The sequence below is a fragment of the Rhipicephalus microplus genome, chromosome 5, assembly GCF_043290135.1.
Source record: "Rhipicephalus microplus isolate Deutch F79 chromosome 5, USDA_Rmic, whole genome shotgun sequence".
NCBI lineage: Eukaryota > Metazoa > Arthropoda > Arachnida > Ixodida > Ixodidae > Rhipicephalus > Rhipicephalus microplus.
Window position 1 is genome coordinate 101,891,915 of NC_134704.1, and position 21,944 is coordinate 101,913,858.

General features: G+C 44.2%; 1 protein-coding gene across 1 annotated transcript in view; it reads right to left on the reverse strand.

Moving 5' to 3' along the window:
- The window catches only part of LOC142817888 (uncharacterized), a 182,915-nt gene extending 161,441 nt beyond the window's left edge, over positions 1-21,474 (reverse strand). The window contains exon 1 of the mRNA XM_075895824.1: positions 20,644-21,474. Coding sequence (XP_075751939.1) covers positions 20,644-20,782 — 139 coding nt within the window. The 5' untranslated portion in view covers positions 20,783-21,474. The remainder of the gene's footprint in view (positions 1-20,643) is intronic.
- Between the last annotated feature and the right edge of the window lie 470 nt (positions 21,475-21,944).

Sequence of the window (21,944 nt, forward strand, 5' to 3'; positions counted from 1 at the left end):
GGTAGGGAGGAGACATCACAGCACGCCTTCTGTGACGGTCCTCGCTACAGTGTGCAAAGACAATCACTCGCGGTCGCTTCATCTCACATACACTACAGACTGATGGCGGCAGCAACCATTTCAGATTGTCATCATGAGAGGTTGTCGCGGATGATGGCAGTGCTTGAATTCTCTAGAACATCAGAGTTCCACTGGAGGTTATAGACCAATGGCGATATCGGGCCTTACTTTTCAAATGCGCATGACCCCCTCCCACTCATTTTCTCTACCTCTTTCAAACTCCATCATTCTTTTCCCTTTGCATGTACCTGTATTTCTTATTTATAAACCGGTTAACATCTCCATTTTTGATGGAGGCTGAAATGGTGTACACCCGTGTGCTCAGATTTGGGTGCAGGCTAAAGAACCCTAGGTGGTCGAAATTTCCGGAGCCCTGCACAACACCATCTCTCATACGGTGGTTTTGGGACGTTAAACCCCACATCTCAACCAAATCAACCAAACCGGTTAACATCCCTGGCTCTACGTTCACGACAACGTCTTCCGCAACATATCACCTTAAGATGAAGCCGAGAATATACAACGGGAGTCGGTATGATTGACCCAATTCACACGCGAGGCTCCCCATCTTGCCGCAACTAGTTCGTATCCACGCATGCGCTCTCGTAACACTCACAACGAATCAAGACGTGATTAAAAACCTCCGCTAGAATAACTTCGAAATGCGAAGTTAGGGAGGAGACACGAAACGAAGTCGTGTCTCCACCCTTCCTATTTCGCAGTACCTGTAGCGCAGTTTTTTTAAAAACGAGAAACAAAATACTTCACTTTGCTCAAGAGTCGAGAGTTATTTTCTACTAACCGCTGCGCAAAGTTTAGTGCAAGCGCTACGTTTATTCACTTATATTGAGAGAGAAACAAAAGCCAGCGTAAAGCTAACGCACGGTATAGGTCTATGATTCGCTCTACTTGTCACTGTAAGTAAGCCACGATGCGTCTATAAGCCGTCACATATACATGCATCTGCGTATGTATACGCCGTCATTCCTATTGCTTACACCTTGCAGATTTCTCACAATCGATAAGCGTATGCAAGACCTCACGGTGTGCATGTACACGTCAGCCCTTTCTTTAATCACGCAATCGCATTTCAAAAAAATATTTGAGCGCAAACACACGACGCATTCACGCACACACACACCCAGGAATCAAACACACTTAGCGCTCCCTTCCAACTGAATTATTCACGGCACTAAGGCTTGAATATATACATGGGACGCATGCGTGCAATAGCATCAAAGAAGGCCAACAACATACACTATGCAGACATGCAGTTTATCATTTCACAGCCTAGAACCGATAAACTGGGATTCACGTTGCTGAATCTCTTTTTCAAAAGTGTAGACGTGGAACATGGCAAGCAATGATTGCTACCCAGCCCTCAAAGGATTAGGCCACAGGCTGTGCTTTTATCCACAAGCTCTCGCAGAATTTCAAGAAAGTCACGGGCAGGCACGGTCTGCCGATTGTGTTTCGGGCACCCGAGAAAATCGGGAAACAGTGCCGACGAATTTGTCATAGCAAAAAACGCGGCTGCGTGAAGAAGCATGAGAGGCCTTATGTTAAATGTTCCACGGGTGTCGTGTACTGGATACCATTATCCTGCGACAAAGTACACATCGGTAAAACCGAAAGATGTATTAACGACTGTTTAAAGGAACATGTCCAAAAATTAACGAAGCGAGATGACAAGTAAGCGAACCTGGTTGCGCATGTCATTTTGTGTGGTTGTGAGGCACAATTTTTTTAGACAAAGATTCTAAGCAGAGACGCAAGAAAAAGGGCACGTGAAGTGTTGGAGGCTTTTTTTATGAAAAAAAAAAGAATCAATGTGTAATTAAGCGCCCCTTCACTATGTCTGTATCCACGTGAGTCACAGTTTATTGGTTCTAGGCTGTGAAATGATAGACTGTACGTCTGGATAGTGTACGGTGCTAGCCTTCTTTGATGTTATTAGGCGCATGTGTCCCATCTAAAGATTCAAGCCTTAGATCTCTGAATAAATCAGTTCGGAGTGAGCGCTGTGCGTGTTTGATGCCTGGGTGTGTGTGCGTGAATGTGTCGTGATGATGATGATTTGTGGGGTTTAACATCCCTGAACCACCATATGATTATGACAGACGCCGCACTGGAGGGCTCCGGATATTTCGACCAGCTGGGGTTTTTTTAACGTGCACCCGAATCTCAGCTCACGTGCCTACAACATTTCCGCGTTCACCGGAAATGCAGTCGCCACAGCTGGGACTCGATCCCGCGACCTGCGGGTATCAGCAGCCGAGTACCTTAGCCACTAGACCACCGCGGCGGGGCGGGAATGTGTCATGTGTTTGCGCTTAAAGTAATTTCTTTGAAATGGTATACGTACTAGCCCAACAAGTTCTTTTACGTCATCACAGATAGGCTAACATTGTGAGCAAGCTGCATTTCCCGAAGATATTGCATTGAAATCGACAAAAACCTCGGACCATTGCGTGTAAAATATTTAAATTTCGAAGATTAATATAAATCGCTTCTCGACAGCCTCATTTCACACGTGGTATGGCGAAAAAAATTAAATTTGTATGGGTTGATGATTGATTGATTTGTGGGTTTTAACGTCCCAAAACCACCATATGATTATGAGAGACGCCGTAGTGAAGGGCTCCGGAAATTTAGACCACCTGGGGTTCTTTAATGTGCACCCAAATCTGAGTACACGGGCCTACAACATTTCCGCCTCCATCGCAAAATTTGTATGAGTTGTCTAGTTTGGGAATGCAGCAAATAAATCGAACGTATACCACTGTGAATCTAAACTGCAATATATCAGGCGATTCAACCAAATATTTTCCGCGCAGCGCGTGGCGCAGCTGCTGCTTTGTCTCATATGCTCAGGGAGTGCGGGTCAAGGGTCCAAGCCTCACCAAGGAAGAGTGGGACGCGCTCCAGCGAAGTCCCGCTCATGAAAAGCAAATCCTCGCCGTCCAGCGTGTCCGTGATCGCACCGCCTGGCTATAAAATTGTAGGTCCCATCGTGGGATTAGCCAGGTGCGCGTTTTATTGCGTTTTGCGGGACGCAATAATAGTTTATGCACTCACCCACTCACTCACTCTGTCACGGAGTATGTTACATCATTAAGCTTACGAAAGGCCAGCAAACTACCATCGCTCTTGCAAAGAGTGTTTTGGTATAGTTTAGCTTTGGCTTTCGGACATAAGCATATTCGCAGATAGGGTGAGAAGAGCAAGGCAGAGGGATAAACATGATGCTAATATCGACCATATTCATGACGCACTTCATTATTTTCAGACGGGCATAGCACCAAAGACCTGCTGCAAAAAGAGATTTGTTTGACGTCAGTAACATTTTTGATAAGTCAACAGGGGAGACACAAACGATGCTGGCATTTACCGCTCAGAAAGTCGATGTCCGCTGCACAGACGCTATTGACACGTCACTCCAATAACGTAGCCAGGAATAACGTGTTTTTGGGGGGGGGGCGGAGGGGGGAACAGGTGGGCTTCTGTGGTCGTGCACGCGTTTGTATGTGTGCGCTCACATACGCATGTAAAATTTTAAGGGTGGATTTCAACCCCGCCCCCTTGAAGGACGTCATGTCAAAAACCCAGGTTAGTCCAACGCATAGGGACCACCAATCCAAGCATGCTTATATGGAAAATTCGGACGCCATTAATTTACTGCAATTATCAGGGAACTACTTCTACGAACGCTGAAAATTTCTTATATTTATTTTCCTTCGTAATATCAAGTCTTCCTACACAGCTTGGGGATTTTAGGAAATAATACGGTACTCCCGCAGTGGCGTACCTACCTTACGCGTGTGGGGGGCAAATGTATACCTCACTCGTTAGCCATATATATATATATATATATATATATATATATATATATATATATATATATATATATATATATATATATATATATATATATCACGTGGCTGACCCTGTTTTGGCGCTTCCAGTAAGGAAATACTGAATGAAGCATTGAGAAAGATTTTTGTCAGAATCATCTGCTCACATCGGCTTCGACAGTGCAGGGATGATGCTATAATCACTTTCGATGAAAGAAAGTGATTTTTCCCAAGAAGCAAACACTCTAATTGGTTCATAAAACGATTTCTTGTTCCCATCCATAACAAAGCAATATACGCTTTCACGCCCTATAGCGTTCTTTGCAATGCTACATTACACGGCGCGAAAGCATCGCATAGGTGGCCCGCAAGGCAGAAGAACCTTCAAGGAAAATCGTCACAGCATAAATATTGGAAATATTTCCTTATAATAAAACATTGCCTGGCAGTATTTTCATTTTCTCGTTACAATATAACTGAGCAAATACTGTGGAGAAAAGGAAAATTACGCCTTAGTTGTTGTTTTACCCAGCGTACATCCGAAAGTGACCACTGTCGAAAAGGGGGGTTAACCCCCTCACTCCTTTTCTCAGGGGGGAGACGGCTCACGCCCCCCTTCCACCCCCCCCCCCCCCCGGATGATACGCCTATGTACTTGTGGATCACCTTACACTGGTAGTACACATGTGCGCATGCTTTTTCACTCATTTCTGGAGCCAGAAGACCTCTCAAATTACATACAACGAGCCTGCTATTTTCGGCGGGTGATTCCCATCTTTACGGCCCCAATTACAGTGACGGCAGCAGCCTTTACGCATGACGCAGGGAGAACATGAGCTGCTCATTGATGCACGTGCGTAGGATATCAGTTGTGAATTGTCACCTACTCTGCATTGCGATGCCGTCGCATAGCCGTTGGGCATTGTATTGCATGACTTCCGTGCGCAATCATTTGATTTCGCTTAGTTTTTTGCGTATTCGACTGCGCAAGTGGGTGAGCCAGTGTGTAGCAGAAAAGTGGGAAATCCTGATAGGCTCAATGCTGAGTGCTCACATCGTACACGTGTTCAACGAAGAAATAAGCAGCACGGAAGATATAGCGCCTCTAGCAAGCGGCTGACGGCAAGGAAAAAAAAAGCAGGCTTATGGAGAAGGCACATCAGAGTCACAGCGAAAGCTAGAATATTGGCCCTAAAAGCCTTTTAACTGCTGCAAGATACTTGTTTGATGCCCACTACTGCATTAACAACAACAACAACAACAACAACAACAATAATAATAATAATAATAATAATAATAATAATAATAATAATAATAATAATAATAATAATAATAATAATAATAATAATAATAATAATAATAATAATATCTGGCTAGTAGAGCAGCAATTGCGATGCTATTATTCGTCGTTCTTCTTACAAGCGTTGTATCCGCTAAACACTTGCAAGGACTTGTGTGCCCATTGTTCATGCAGTACCTGATGACAGTGGGGAATTACGTCCGAAGAATTCATGCTTTTCTAATGCATAAAAGAATCTTATCTAATGGGTTGGACTATTTTACGGCCCACTCACATCGCTATTCGCATTGTGTGACGCCTCGTAGTTGTTTTGCGCTTTATTACTCATATTATTGCGATTCCTTGCCCGACATCAAGCTGGTCTAAGGCAAGTTTGCGAATATGTCTCAAGCACCGACGTGGCTCAGTGGTGGAATGCTGGGTTGGCACGCTGCAGACCCGGGTACAGGCCCCACTGTGTCCTTAGTACTAGCTTTTTTTTTTACAGTGAAAGCTGTTATGAGATCACAACTCGGGTAACTAACAGTTGTCCGCCGCTTCCACCGCCACTACCGGCGCTGGTGTCCATAACCACATCTCAAGAAATTAGAAAAAAAAAACCTAGCACCAAATACACAATGGGGCTCGAACCTGGGGGCTAGCCCAGTGTTCTACCACTGAGCTACGTTGATGCTTGTTACTTGTTGGGGAACTTGCCTTAGGCAGGCTCGATGTCGGGAAAGCGATCACGTTAATACGACTTATAAATCATTTTGAAACAGCAAAAGAACAACCAGGTGTCGCACAATGCGAATAGCGTAACGAGTGGACCCTTCAACGCTCCAACCCTTTAGAAAAGCTTCTTCTTGATCCCCCATTACCTGTGGCGCATACCCACTTTAGCCATAATGCAGCATGATCGTAAGCCACTCCATGAACAATTAGCATAAAATTCATGGGAAGTGTTTAGTCAATACCACGCTTTTCAGAAGAATGACGAAAAATAGCTTAGCGAATACATGCCTATTACCCAAAAGTTCAATATTAATGCCCTAGTGGGTATAGAGCAAGTGTGTCTGCAGTAGTTACCAATAAAGTGTTTTAAAAAGGCTCTGAAAGGCCGCTCTTCTAGCTTTCGCTGTGGCCGTGCTGCACCTTCCGTGCAGGTCTGGCGTCTTTTTTTTTCTTATGTTACGATAGCGGTTACGGACTCCGGCAGCGGAGGCGACGAACAACTGGCGCCGCGCGTGGCCCGAGTTTCGATCCCATAATAGCTTTCGCTGTAAAACGCCAGGCTTGCGCGGAAGGCGCAGCACAGTCACAGTGAAAGCTAAAAGAGCAGCCTTTAGAAGCCTTTTCTGAACACTCACAGGGTAAATGCTGCAAGCACACTTGCTGCAAACACAATAGTGCATCATTAATCATCATTTCTGGATAGTAGGCCGGCATTCACTATTATATCTTCTGAGAAGCGTTATGCACTAAATTACTTGCAAGTAAATTTGCGCCAATTGTACCACTCTTTCGTCTTCGTACTCGGAATGGGCTAGGGTCCCTTGATATTCGTTATTGTTTTCAGACTAGGGAGTCCAGGACGTTATAAGGGAACAACTTCCAGTACGAGTTTCGGGGATGTGTCAGCAGAAAAAGAAAAGAAAAGGAAAGAAAAGAAAAGGGAGTTCGGAAGGTGCAACCGAACACGCTCTGATAAACATCAGACCATGGTAGGTGATAGTGTTCGCACTCTGCAAGAGGCATCAAATGAAATATACCAGACACTGGCTGCTTTTGATCGATGCGATTAATCTTTCAGACAGAGTTTCATGCGGGCGGAGAAAAGGAGGCTGAAAAAAAAAACGAAAGAATTGAACGCAAGACCGGGATAAAAACCCTTTCGGTCGAGCAGCTTGATTACGTGTCCTAGTACTTCCTCCTACTTTTATTTTTGTTCCTTTTTATTTTTCTTCAGTGCATCTCTGTAATTACTTTGTATACGCTTCCTATGCTTCCGATGGAGTAAAGATTTACCACATGCTCCTCACCACTGCATCCATGAATCGGGCCCACGAAAGTGCAGAGCTACGCTCAAGAGATTATTCCTTGATTTCGCGTGACAGAATCCAAACATATTTATTCATTTATTTATTCAAATTACCTTACAGGCCCACTGAAGGGCATTGAGTAAGGGGGGCATAAGTATACAAACGAAATAACAATAAAGGAGAAAATCAGACGAAAAAATATATACAGATGTAAAAGATTACAAAAATCAAGGTGCAACAGCGTTATACAATACTAGAGTGCAACGAAATCAGGTTGTCTCGAAAAATTTCACGGTTACAAATGGATACAACATGATCCGGAAGACCGTTCCAATATGCAATGGCTCTAGGTAGTGATCATAAGTTAAATGCCTGCGTGTGACCATGAATGTGCATAAAACTGCGGGCATTCTGAATGCAGTGGGAAGTGCGCGCAGGAGAATAAAGTGGCAAACAGTGAATTTCGTTACTATAAATGTACCTATGAAACAGACCTAAAAGAGCAATGTTGCGGCGTATTTCTAGTGACTGAAATGCAAGGTCTTGTTTTATTAGGGTAATACTTGAATGATAGTCGTAGTTTCCGGGGAGGAATCTCGCTGCCCTATTCTGGACGGCTTCCAACATACGTACCAAGTAATCTTGATATGGTGACCATGTGGATGGTGCATACTCTAGCTGGGGGCGAACATAAGTAATATATGATAATGCGCGTACGTTAGAAGGAGCGTTGCGCAAGTTTCTGCGGAGATATCCGAGAGATTGAGATACTTTCGATGAGACAGCTGCTATATGCGTAGTCCAGGATAGGTTCGATGTAAGGTGAACGCCTAAATATTTGTAAGATGGTGTAGCTGACACAACAGCGTTATTAATCTTATAGTCAAATGATTAATTGTTATGCTTTCGAGTGAACGAGATTAACTTGCATTTAGAGGCGTAAAGGGACACCTGCCAAGTTTCGCACCACCGGATTTTGTCAAGGTCATTTTGGAGAGTGGAATGATCATTAAAACATTTAATGTTGCGGTATATGGCGCAATCGTCAGCGAACAATTTAACTGTTGATGAAAGGTTATCGGGAAAATCATTATAGTATATTAGAAAAAGTAACATACCTATTACACTGCCTTGGGGAACACCGGATGTGACGTCGCAAAGGTTAAATGAAATGTCGTTGATCACCGTAAGTTGCTCACGCGAAGAGAGGAAGCTTCGTAGACAAGACAGGATTAATGAATCTATACGGAGTGCGGCCAATTTAGAGATTAAATGACAATGAGGGACAGTATCGATTGCCTTGGCGAAATCAAGGAAGAGGCAATCAGTTTGTTCGTTAGCGTTCATATTAAAGTGAAGGTCAGTCCTGAATTCGAATAACTAGGTGTCACATGAGTAGCCTTTTCTAAAGCCATGCTGATGAGAGAAGAAGAAGTTGTGCGATTCAAGGTGATCGTAGATATGAGAAGCCACGATATATTCAAGTAGTTTGCAAGAGATGCATGTAAGTGAAATGGGTCGATAATTACGGGGCGAGTGCCTGTCACCGGACTTAAATACGGGAATCACCTTACCAATCTTCCAATCCTTGGGCAGTTCGCCTGATGATAGCGACTGGTTAAATAGGAGACAGAGGAAGCGGCTGGAAATATCTGTGGTGTTCTTCAGTATTTAAGAGTTATTGTTATCAATACCTGATGAAGTAGAAACCTTAAGATTCGTGATGAGTTGGGCTATACCTTCGGCAGTGACAATGATTGGGGCCACTAAAGTGAAAGGGTGACCTGGAACAAATGGCACATTGGAACAATCTTCCTGTGTAAAAACAGACGCGAAGTACTCATTGAAAGCAATAGCAGAAGCTTCATCAGAAAGCGGCGTTAGTTCACTATCGTGTATTGTAACGTGATTAGGAGACTTGTTGTAGGGTGAAATTATTTGCCAGAACTTTTTGGTGTTATATTTAAGAAGTGACGGCAAGTCCTGCGAATAATATTTATTCATAGCTGTGTCTAAGGCTTTACAATAGTCTTGTAAGCAGACCTTGTATTTATCCCAGTAGGACACAGAGCCAATGCGTTTTGCGTTGTCATAGAAACGTTTCTTTTTATTTCGTAATGTTCGAAGATGTTTAGTAAACCAAGGGTTAGTTTTATCGTTGAATGCAGAGATCAGCGGCACAAGCTGGTCAACTAACTCTAATATTTTTTGTTTAAAAAGAATCCAGTTTTCGTTCACGGTTCAAGAGGCGAACGACGGCAAAAAAAGCTCCTGATAAAAATCTTGTGGCTCCGTCCTGAATTGATGAAAATTAGCACGGTTCTAATCCCGGACTGTTTTTCTCACTGAGCCTGTGAAAGTTACAAGTAGGTTGATTTGAAAATTAAGGAGCTTCTGGTTGCTAAATCCTTCTATGTAAGAAATCGCTCCAGTGGTTTCTGGTGCATTAGTGAAAACAAGGTCAAGTATGTTAGTACCACGGGTGCATTCGTGAACAACTTGTGATATGATGTAATCGAGGGTTTCTTCGAGAAAATTTGATGAGGCGTGACATGTCTTAGTCATGATAGACCAATCAATAAGCGGGTAGTTGAAATCGCCAAAAAAGTATATAATGTCAGCTGGATAGAGTTGCGTAGCTGGTTCTATGTTGTCACGTAGATCTTTGGGGAAAGAGGAATGGACATCCGGTGGACGGTAACATGCTCCTATAAGTATTTTTGCATAAGTTGTAACGCATGCTGTCCAAGTTATCTCTTTAGAGGGGTTATATCAAGGGGAACTGATGACACTGTCTTTGTTACTGCTATTAGTACGCCTCCTCCTCTTCTATCGACATGGTCACGTCGATATATGTTATAGTTGTGTTTATCTGGGAACAGTTATTCGTTGGTTACGTCAGGTTAGAGCCATGTCTCCGTGAGTATTAATATGTCGGCATCACTATCATCCAAGTAAAAACTCAACTCATCCCTCTTGGGAAGTAGGCTTCGAATGTTAGTAAAAGACACAGATGAAGATGGTGACTTAAACCGACTCCACTTACGCCTGCTCGTGTTAGCCTCTAGCTATCTCGTAGACAGCACAACTACGTTGCTAGAGTGATCGAAAACGTAGGTGTTATTGTCAATGCGAAGTTTATCAACGGATAGCTTAAAGCGTTTGTTTTGAGCCTTTGCGTATTCAAGACGTTTTTGGCGAGCTTGTCGCATTTTCATGAAAAAATCTTCGCGTATGTAAACATTAGTCCCCTTAAGCTTACGCGAATTCGACAAAATTTGCTCTTTGTCCTTGAAAAACGTGAACTTGACAATAATTGGCCTTCGTCTACTGTGTTAAATCTGCCCAGCCTGTGCAGGCGCTCTAATTGTGGACTAGTTATGGAAGTGCCTAGGTGGTCTGAACCAAACTTCACTATCTTATCTTCTGAGACTGCCCAGTTCTCATTGGGGTCATATTCACTGCAGGGTCATCACCTTAGCTATAGTGACATCATATTATTCCCATGCCTCGCTCGCACCACACACACATGCGAAAGCTTCTGCATAGAGAAGATCGCTAAATCACTTTCATCGCGCACCTTGTGAATGTGGCAGAAAAATTCGAAAAGAAAGCTTCTTATTAGGCATTTATTACAGAGAAAGCTGTTATGAGATCACAAGTCGGGTCACGTGCAGTTGCCCGACACCACCGCCGCCGCCGCCTGTGTCCGTAACCACATCGCGTGAAATTAGAAAAAAAAACTAGCACAAATGACACAGTGGGGCTCAAAACCGGGTTCGCTGGGTGCAAGCCCAGCATTTAACCATTGAGTTACGCCGTTGCTTGTAAATTGTCAAACTTGCCTTAGACAGGCTTGACGTCGGAAAATCAATCGCGTTATTACAACTTACACAAAGCGTTTTAAAACAGCAAAAAAAAACAACCAGTCGTCGCACAATGCGAATAGCGTAACAAATGGGCCGTCCGATGCTCCAATCCATCACAAAAGCTTGTTCTTGTTCCTCTATTAACTGTGGCGCATACCACTTCAGCCACAATCGCTCATCGTCATCAGCCACTGCATGAACAATTGGCACAAAATTCCTAGCAAGTGTTTAGCGGATACCACGCTTCTCAGAAGGATGACGAAAAGTAGCACAGCGAATGCCAGCCTACTACCCAAACAAATTTATTATTAGCGACCCAGGGGGTATCAAGCATATGTGCTTGCAGTAGTTACCAAATATGTGTTTAGAAAATGCTCTGAAAGGCCATTCTTCTAGCTTACGCTGTGACTGTGCTGCGCCTTACGCGCAGGCCTGGCGTTTTTTTTTTTTGTGCTTTTGTCAGCGGTTTCCGCACACCATGCTTCGGTGTGTTCATTAGGACGACTAGTCAAAGTATTAATGGATGGGCTGGTGAGTTGATATATATATATATATATATATATATATATATATATATATATATATATATATATATATATATATATATATATATCACATAATCTGAACCGGTCTTCTCATGTAAGATAGCTAACAATGCTAACAAAGCTCTTGGTCACTTTCGTCGTAACACCCTCCCTCAGGAAAAGTACTAGCCTACGAAACTCTAATTCGCCCAAAACTCGAACACGCATGCGCCATTTGAGACCCATCACAATGTAACTGTAGTAAATCTACCGAAATAACTCGAAACCGTGCAGTTAGATCCACTATTCTGATTACTCATAATACACCAGTGTTACTACCCTTAAAAGTAAAGCAGGTTTACCTAACCTTTTTTTTACGACGTAGGTTTACGACCTACGTCGTAAGATTTCTATAGGCTGTCCTTATACCACAAAATGTATCACGCGTTTCATTATTAACTCCCCCATTGAACCAGTCCATCGGACTTCAGCCCGCACAATTAAGTCACCACAAGGCCGTCTACTACCCCCTCGTGCTTGCACCACAGCCCACCATCATTCCTTTTTTCCCTCAGGCAGTCAGGGACTGGAACGATCTTCTCTCAAGAGCCGTCGACCATTACAGCACAGATATATTTATGAATGCCATAGAATCGTTGTTTTATTAAGTCTATATTGTTTGCCCACTAAATCATGTAAAGCCCTCTTTTGGGGGCTTGTGATGAAGTATATATATATATATATATATATATATATACATATATATATATATATATATATATATATATATGTGTGTGTGTGTGTGTGTGTGTGTGTGCGTGTACTTTGGAAAGGATAATTAATAGGTCCGGTACGATAGATGACTGAAGAGAAGGGCGCACGTACGAAATGTGGTTTTCGGATGTATACACAGGCCCAGTGCACACCGGTCAAATGCCTTGCGCAACGAGAACATGGTACAGGCGCACAGGCGCATGGTGGCGGCAACATTGCACTGTCAATGTGTCCGCCTTGGAAAACACCAGCAGAACCTGTCAGCGGTTGGCTGAAGTCATTTAGCCATGCACTGCCTAGACTGCGGCTGCTACGCGCATTTTGAGGTTAGCATTGTTTTAGGCAGGCATGGCGAATGAATTCTTAGAGAAATTTTAGAGGCAGCTGAAATTCAGAAGCTGCGGGAGAGTTGTGTAAACAGGCATAACATATTCTTCTCAAATAAGGACATAAGCTACTTGAGGCGAATGCATTTTGAATAGATTTATTCTGTGCTTTACACTGTTATAATTTATTTCCGCTTTTAACGCATTAGATTTTTTTTATCTTTCGTGTGTGGATCCCTACAGGCTTCTCTGGCTTTAACGTACTCACCCTAGTTCGTTTTAAGATAATTATAATTCTTTTTTACTTCTTTCCTAGTGGGAGTGTGCTTTGTGGCGTAAGAACTTTACAGTGTGTGGTTATCTTCGTTTGATTGTCCTTTTAGCAAGCAGTTGTCACATTGTTTCCATCACTTCGTTTTTTCGGTTTATCTATTATGTTGCTTCGATGCGTGCCCACTGAAGACCCTGCGTTCTAAATAATGAATAAGTTGTGAGTTCAGCGCTGTATGTTTGCGTTTTTCCTTAGTGTTCCGCCTTTCTTCGCACTGGCGAATCTATATATTTAACGTATAAATTCAAAAGCGCCCTGATGAGGCTAACGCATCTGTATGGTCTGCTTGCCAAGTTACAGTTGCAGCATTGTTGCCTTGTATTATTGTGTCACTTACACCTGATTCAATTAGTCCATTTCATCATCAGCCCCTCCTCCCTTCCTCAAATTGTCACCTAAACGTTCGGACGACGAAGTCTTAGCTGATTCGCCCAAGTGAGCATTTTAACAGTAATTAGCAACGAACAACCAAACAATTGGGCAGGGGCACGGGCAGCATTTTTTCGGGGTGGAGGGAGACAGATGTGTTTGAATGCTATTTTCTTCTGAAGATACCACGGCGAAAAAAAAACGGATTGGGGGAGGGGGGGGGGGAGATGGACCCGTTAGTCAATCCTCTGGCTATGAGCCACTTCACTGGAGCGACGAAGCTTACCAAGCGCAAATCTCATTGTCTGCACCAGTGTTGTCGTGTACAGTCTCGGTGTTTACTATCCTTATTATCTCTTTCGCGCAGCGTTCGCAAACAACGCAAGAAGATGCCTCAGTATAAGCTCCTTGCCGGAATGCACCTCACGCAGGGTTGCTAATCCAATGAGGTTACTAAGCATCGAAAACGGGAAGAATGACAACAAAAGGTTTGTTTAGTAGAGTCAATGATAAGGGTTGGTGGCGTTCGTTATTATAGGTTCCTAAGACCATGGCCTGACGGGCAATTCTATTAGCGATCATGGCAGATCCAGACCTAACTTGATTGCTATTACTTGCGTGGTTGCAGCGGCATGGTGCAGCCGAATTCGGATCGAGATTGGCACGGAGGTCAGTCAGAATCGCGATCACCGAGCCGCACATCACGATTCGCATATCGCGATAGTCCTGATTCCAATCGAGCCTGATCGTTATTAAAAATCACCGTGTAGCAGCCCCTGATTCTGATCAAGCCTAAGCTGAATCGATCTGACTTGGGCCATGTTTGTCAACAAAAGCCACCCGTCTGACGCCAGCATAATTTGTCCGCGTACTTTTTAATATTGCAGTGGTACCTGAATACCAGATTGTGTTTACCGTGTTAGTATAAAGCATGTTTTAAGCAAGCCACAGCCATCATAAAGTGCCGCATTCCAATAATCTGACCATGACATTTGCGTCATTTGTTGGGCTAACTGTAACCCTTTTTCGTATCAGTGGAAGTTGTGTGCAGTGTAATTTGCCCGTTCTCAGTGATATGCGTTTGCCATAATGACAGTTTTCTGATAGGCCATGCAGATTACAGTTGCACATACCCGTATTATGGGAAAAGAGATGTCTTCCTTTTTACTGAACCAGTTTTCTGACGCCAGAAAACTGACCTGACGCCAGAAAACAGCAAAGCACAGTCGCGATCAATAGGAGTTGCGACACGCTGGCTGTGGTTAAAATGACCCCAAGCCTGAACAGTGTAACTCACCAACGCCTCCTTTATTTTTTTCAATGCCAGTGCAAACGTGCGCTTCTCAATGGGAGCCGTCGGTCCACCTTAAAGGGGTAGTGCCACTGAATTTCGAAGCTATCCCAATCCTGTTGAGAGTTTCCTCTGTATGCAAGGACTCTCCAAACGAAGGTTCGGACACAACAAACGCGTAGACTATATATTTTAATTCAATTTTAAATGTGTAGCGGAATTCTCTCTCGCGATCTCTTTCTATTGCTTGCGCAGCATTACTGACGTTTCAAAATAGAAGAAGCAGCGGCAGTTTTCATGACGTCACACCAAATTTGTAGTGACGTGACTAACCTCCGCCATCTCCGAAATGAGGCTGCTGTTAAGTCTGTACTGGTGTCCCTTGCAAAGACACTGCCTGTGTTCCAATTCTTAGACAGTCTACGCAGACTTCTTAAAAGACAGCACCAAGTCTATGCTGTCCGAAAATTAGAACACATTTAGACGGCTTTGACGTGACGAGGCGCCACCTCGCGTCGAGAAGAGAAATCCAAAATGAACAAACATAAGGGTTGCATTTTCTGGCCGAACTTGTGTCAAAATCTGAAAAAATAAACGCTACTCACATTGAGCTTCAGGAGAAGCGTCTGCTTGTGTGCAGATGACCATTCCGGTGAGACTAGGTCTATCTGAGTGATTCGCTGAGTCGCCATCTTGTTCAGATGGCAAAGTAGCCTGCATCGCAGTTGCTACGATGTGGTCTTCTCGGAGCCGCCTACTTTGCCGGCTACGTCAAAATTGGAATGAGACTTAAGATGGCCGCCGTCCATTTAGCTGTCTATTTAGTCGTCTACGGTGAGTATTGTGTGCGTCCGTCGATGACACTGGTTGCTTTCAAAGTGACACTCGACGCATCCTTCACGGGCTACGAAGGCCTCCGCCAGAGACGCTGCGCGCGTCCAACAGCGGGGCGTTCCCTCCTCCTGAAGCGTACTGTACATACGTTATCAACATAAATGCTTTGTTTTCTTCTGGCTGCCTTTTGCCTTGCAACTGCCTGGATGATACTGCAGCTGGCCATGGTGACTGTCAGCACGTTTGTTTTGCTGGCGCTTGTGTGGCACGTGTGTGAGAGAGCAGATGAAACTCGGCACAATGTGCGTAACAGCCTTGTGTGGTCATGTGACCAAGTCACCTATGCATCGACTTCACTGCCCAACTCGGCGCGCCGAAACAAAAAATGGGCCGCCTAAGTAGAGCAATACTGAATTATTTATCTAAAATACACGAATCTTGGTGCGCCTATTATGCTTCCTGAAGCTGAAAGAAACGCTTACAGCAAAGAACACGCATGCGACAAATTTGGTAGCACGACCGCTTTATTTGAGAGAGTGGTCGTGATGCGGCGCTTTATTTGAGGGGTCACGCTGCTCGCGTCACACACGTTTCCGAGCGTTTTCCCCTGGTGATGCGACAAACGTGTTTCCCACTCCAACATCACACGTCTGTCAGATTTCTTCCTTCGGGCTCCTTTTTTTTGTGGCTCAAAGCAATGCCACCGCTGCATCAAAGCGCTTTCAATGTCAGCGCATGCAGTTGCGCTGCCGTAAGGCCTTTCCATTGGTTGTCCACACACTGCCATGAACGGTGACGCGCTATCTCGAAACACTGTATCTTTTACTGAACCAGCGCGACAGCCATCATTATGAACACGAGGAATGCAAGACGCCACCCCACGGATCTGTACCCAACTGAACAAAAAATTACTTCATACAATTTCCGTCGTGAGTCACTACATGATGCATTCTCTCCCCCACGACCACAAAGCACTTACGAAGGCTGGGTGATGCGCGAGAGCAGGAAAGGGCTAGCGAAGAGGGTTGTGAACGGTGGATAGGGCGCATTTGACTGGCATTAATAAAATAGAGGAGGTGCTGAACTGACAAACGTTATATGAGTTCAGAGAGTACCACCAATTGAGAGAAATTATTTCAATTTAATAAGCGCGACTGTACAAGTGCATGACAACGTTCTTACTCAAAACACGATTGACCTCACGAGAATCAATGAACGTAATTTCACAGAGCTTCAAGAGAAGCCTGTTTCGGATGGGACATAGATGGCTCTGTATTATGCTTACTATCTCTCTGTTAGTTTGTAAACCACTGAAGTTCAGTTCACTTTGCTGTTTCTCAACGGTCCCGTTTGAAGAGGTGTTACAGAGGGCAGGCTACATCATTTGATTGATATTCAAGGTAATCACTAATAAAAAATTGAAAACGAAATTCAAAATAACAATAATGGACTGTACGAAAACACGCATTATTAAGGAATTCGTAATAATAGACGTTCATTATTTGGCAATAGGTAAATAAGCAAGAGCATGTGGAAACTCAGCTTAATACAACTACAAGAAATCTTTGAGGTTGGTGAGCGATGTCGTTGAGGTTGGTGAGCGAGTCCAAATTTTGACCTATAGGTGGGCCTTGAACCGAGTGATCGTGTGGATAGTTATGGCCCCGTGCTTCAGAACGTCGTGTGCCTCTTCCGCAACAAAGCCCGAGGCAGACACCCAGACTGCCGAGCTAGAATCTTAGTATACTTGTGGCATTTTTTCATGCAAGAGTGCCAACGCAACAGCAACTTGCTCCGCTTTAGAAAAGGTAATGCTAGACACTGAAGCCAACGAAATTATTTGACTTTTGTTATCTATTGCGACCACGGTATAGTGAGATGAGCGTTCCTTATATATATTGTGTTGCATCTACGAAGCGTTCCCAACCTCCCGGTAAATAAGAATTGTAAATAAATGTTTTTCAGCAGCAGCAGATCTACGAAGCACACCGACTGGTGATCATCCTTGATCTTCTTCAAGATCGTAGCCACTCTTGCTCTACGCATTCCATCATTGTGATGTGGATTCGTATTGCGACGGATCGGTGGAACAAGAATATTTTCTCTTTGCATGCACTTCAGTGGTTCGATAGCTTCTCTCCTCTGCTAACACTGAATTGAGATCCAGACTGGCTGCCGTTCTTCTCCCCGCCAAACAGCAAAATAGAGCCAGCTGGGGCGATTCCTGTGCTTTTATAATATTCTGACAGCGTATTGTGCTTGCCTAATATACACATGCATTCTGTGCATGCAGTCATGAGAATACGGAGCACCCTTTTGATGTTTCACTTAACGTGGGTGTAAGCATCTTTTTCTTGAACTTGAGTCAGTTGTGCATGGCTGCTACGTGAATGATTTGGCACATGAGGAAGGCATAAATAATTTGGAGCAAATTGCCTTTTTTAAGGCATCCTCTTCTATTATACACCCTAGAGTAATGAGTCTGATGACCATTCCCGTTTTCTTGGTAATCATGTTAAAGGTAAACCTGTTGGATCGATTGGAAACCTTAAGGACTTGGGTTTTTATCACGTGTGGTTAGCCTGATGTCGACATCTCTGAGTGGCTTCCATCTCCTTGGCTCTGGACCTCGTTTGATCGGTTTATGAAGTAGTAACTCGGACTTACTAAGGTAACATTTTGCTTCTGTGTTTTCCCGGTAGTATTCTGCCTTATTAACTGCCTCTTGGAGACTCTCCTACACGTCTCCTTCACATCCCTTCGAGCACCAATAAACGTATGTTAATAAGTTAAGCGTGTTGTTTTGGTAGTCGGTAAAGTAAACTCTGCAAAAAGAAACGTTTTTTTTTAATTTTCTGTTTTTATGGACAACAGGATACGCGATGCTTCTACTTCTTGTACAACGTCAGTTTGCCTGCTGACGCAATCAGTTGCTTTTCAGGATACCTTGAACTATAACGGTAGAGGGCTCACTGGCGTCCAACGCTTGATGTCACCGATGTCTCCTTGGACAATGAAGAACGCCAAGGGCATATGAACATCGACCGGTGAAAGCTGCTTACAACCGAGTATCTCATTCGCAGGATACGGTCACCCCCCACTCCCCCTCTCTGCCATATTTTAATGAGATAGAACTTAGGAGCTCGTTCTGCAGAAACTATGGAATTGGTGTCAATGGTTGTCATTAAAAATTATCATCTTGCCATAAACACAAAGCTGAGAAAGATGCTAGTGAAATAAACAATAAAGTTTTTAGGTTCGAGTGAGCATTGAATCGAAGCCGTCTGTGTGGCCAGCAAGAGTCCTACCGTATAGCGATGCTATTGCTTGAAACTTGTTCAAAAAAAAAAAAAACTACATGGATGTCATGTATAGCAAAGCGTCTCTTTTATGCATCATATATTGCATGGCAGAAGCTTAAACTCGCGCCAGGCGTCAGAACATGGGGATTGCGGAAAGAGTGCTTGTTATGCCCATCACAACCATTGTCAGCTGCACAAGCATCAACACAAAGAGCAGCTTCGTAGGTTCGCGTGTTGCCTTACGAATGCGCAGTGAACCCTTCACTGATTCACCAATGGCAGAATTTTGGGTAGTGGGCTCTTAAGAAGTGTACTTGCTGTAGGCATTCAAGGAAATTTCGAAACGCGAACTTCACGTGCATATTAAAATTACGGCACGGTAGAGGCATGCACTGAGATTAGAAAGTAGGCTAGCCATTAAGGGGACCATTCGCACGGAGTCCAATTACGCTATCACGTTCTACTCTTAAACGCTAAGCTCTAGCATGATCCATGTTTTTAGCGGCGAAAACAATGACTAGATGCAAACAGAAACTTAGACCTTGAAAGAAACTTTGCATGTGCGTGCGTCACTGTTTTTTTACGTATTTCGTGTGTTTGTGTGTGTATCCACTATTTTCGCTGTAAATAAAAATTTGGTGAGCAACTATTAATGCTCCACACTTCCTGGAAGTATAAGTCATTTATAATAATTATCGGTGTTCAACGCCCCAAGTCGACAATACGATTATACGACACGCTATAGTGGAGAGCTCAGGAAATTTAGACCACTTCGGATTCTTCGAAGCACGTCTTCATGTAAGTGCACGACCCTCCAGCTTTTTCGCTTCCATCGAAAACGCGGCCGCCACAGCCGAGACCGTTAACCACTAGGTAACAATGATTGGTCGCAAATATGACTCGAGTGGTGAACACGCCCCGTAAACACGATGCACACTTTCACTGCAGCATCACAATTGAGAATCATCATCATCATCACCATAATCATCTTCTTCATCATCATCATCATCATCATCATCATCACCAGCCCAACTACGTCCACTGCAGGACAAAGGCCTCTACCATGTTCCGCGAGTTAACCCGGTCATGTGCTTGCTGCTGCCAATTTATACTCGCAAACTTCTTAATCTCATCTGCCCACCTAACCATCTGTCTCCCCATCACCCGCTTGCTTTCTCTGGGAATCCAGTTAGTTCCCCTAATGACCAGCGGTTATCCTGTCTACGCGCTACATGCCCGGCCCATGTCTATTTCCTCTTCTATTAAGAATATACACCGTGAAACAAGCTACGAGAACTAACGAGTTTGGACAAACGCTTTCTCGCATTACACAAATTACTTGGTCCATGTCCTCAAGTGCATCTTCAGGAAAAGACGAACATCTTCCTGAATAATCTCTTAGTGGACAGTGGACTGGAAGACGCATGTGATATACAGTTATTAGTTACTATATGCGCAATAAAGTGTTAGTTCATATGCTGTGAGCAGAACTAGAAATACGAGCTTGTGGACGTTTATGGCAGTGTGAATTTTTGGAAGCAAGCTTTGCATTAGCATGGTCATGTGTTAGCATTAGCATATATGTGTTCTTGAGCACATACAGCACTCAGCCACTGTTAACATCGTATACCAATTTTTTTCTTTGATGTTTTGTTTCAGACCTTACATAAATGAAGTACTCGAAGTATTATAAACCTCAACCTCTCAAAAGCGAGACAAGTATAAAAGACAGCATACAGCAACCGGTAGATGAATCAGTAGAACATATATACGTAGTGCGTCACTTACCAGAGGTCACGACAGTTTCGGCCTTTGTACGTCCGGGCAAGGTAGATCGCACAAAAGCAACACCCTTTGCACAGAAACGCACTCTCACAGGCTCAGTGAACCTATACTGCAAGTGCTTGATCTTCACACCATTCGGCATCCATCGAAACTGATTTCGTCGATGTTGAACACAGAAATTCTGCTCTATCTGTTGATGTCGGCATCTAATAACAACGCACAGTAGCACACGGCACAGATGACTCCATTCGGCGAATTCTCGACGACAACGCACGTTTCTCGTTTAGCCTGCAGCAACGTTCTCAGAGCTTCACAATAAGAGTAAAAAAATTAAAAAGAATTCGATAACTGATCGAGCGAATCGGGGGCACGCAGCTCACAATGCAGCGCTGCCAAAGCGCGAGAAGCAACGAAGACAGCTTGGCTACACGCACACCGTGTCAGGACCTCGCTTGATGTCGCGGCATTCGATCAAGCACGTGGAAGGTTTGCTACCCTTCGGGGTGAACGGTTCGAAGGACTGTGATCGAGCGATACAACAACAGACACGGCTCTTCTGTACAATTTTGAAACACCACTCAAGCATAAAAATAAAACAAAAAATAAACGGACGAAACGCCGAAGAAGAGGCCGCAGAACTCTCCGAAGCAAAGCCGCGCGATAGGAGACAACGTGGAAGAACAGCTGCGGAGAAGCAAGAGCAATGCTCCGCGGGAGGCCCCCACTAGGAAGGCGGTCGGAGCGCGAACGCCGGCCGCTTCCGGCCTGAGCAGGAGAGAGACTGCGAACTTCAGCGCCTGTTAGAACCGAAGCACGCTTTGTTTTTGTTTTTGTTCGTTATGGCTTTTTTCTTTAGTTTCGGAGGAAAGCGTCGCTGATAGGACGACGACACGAGCGCGCGCGCTCGGCTCGGTGCGACGGCAGCGCCGAGCCCGACCCTGGCGAAGGTTTTTTTCACCGCGATCACGCCGGTTGGCTCTCTTGCACTTCTGCACGACAAATGGATTAAAAAACCAAGGAAAGAGATCGAAGGGTAATAGGGGGGGTGTCGTTGTTGCGCGCGTTATACAAAAAGCGGAACGTTGTACGCGGGATGCACGTGACACCGGGGGGCCGCGGGACAACGGCGTGCAACAACGTACATTGAAAAAAAAAACATAACGCACGATCGGAGCACGCACACAGCTGTCGCATGTGACTTCTTAAAAACGCAGCTGCATATTCGGCTTCTCCGAGGTGAACAATCCGGCAGCGCGAATAAAAATCGAAATGTTTAAACCGGTATGATTTAGAAGCTATGTTGG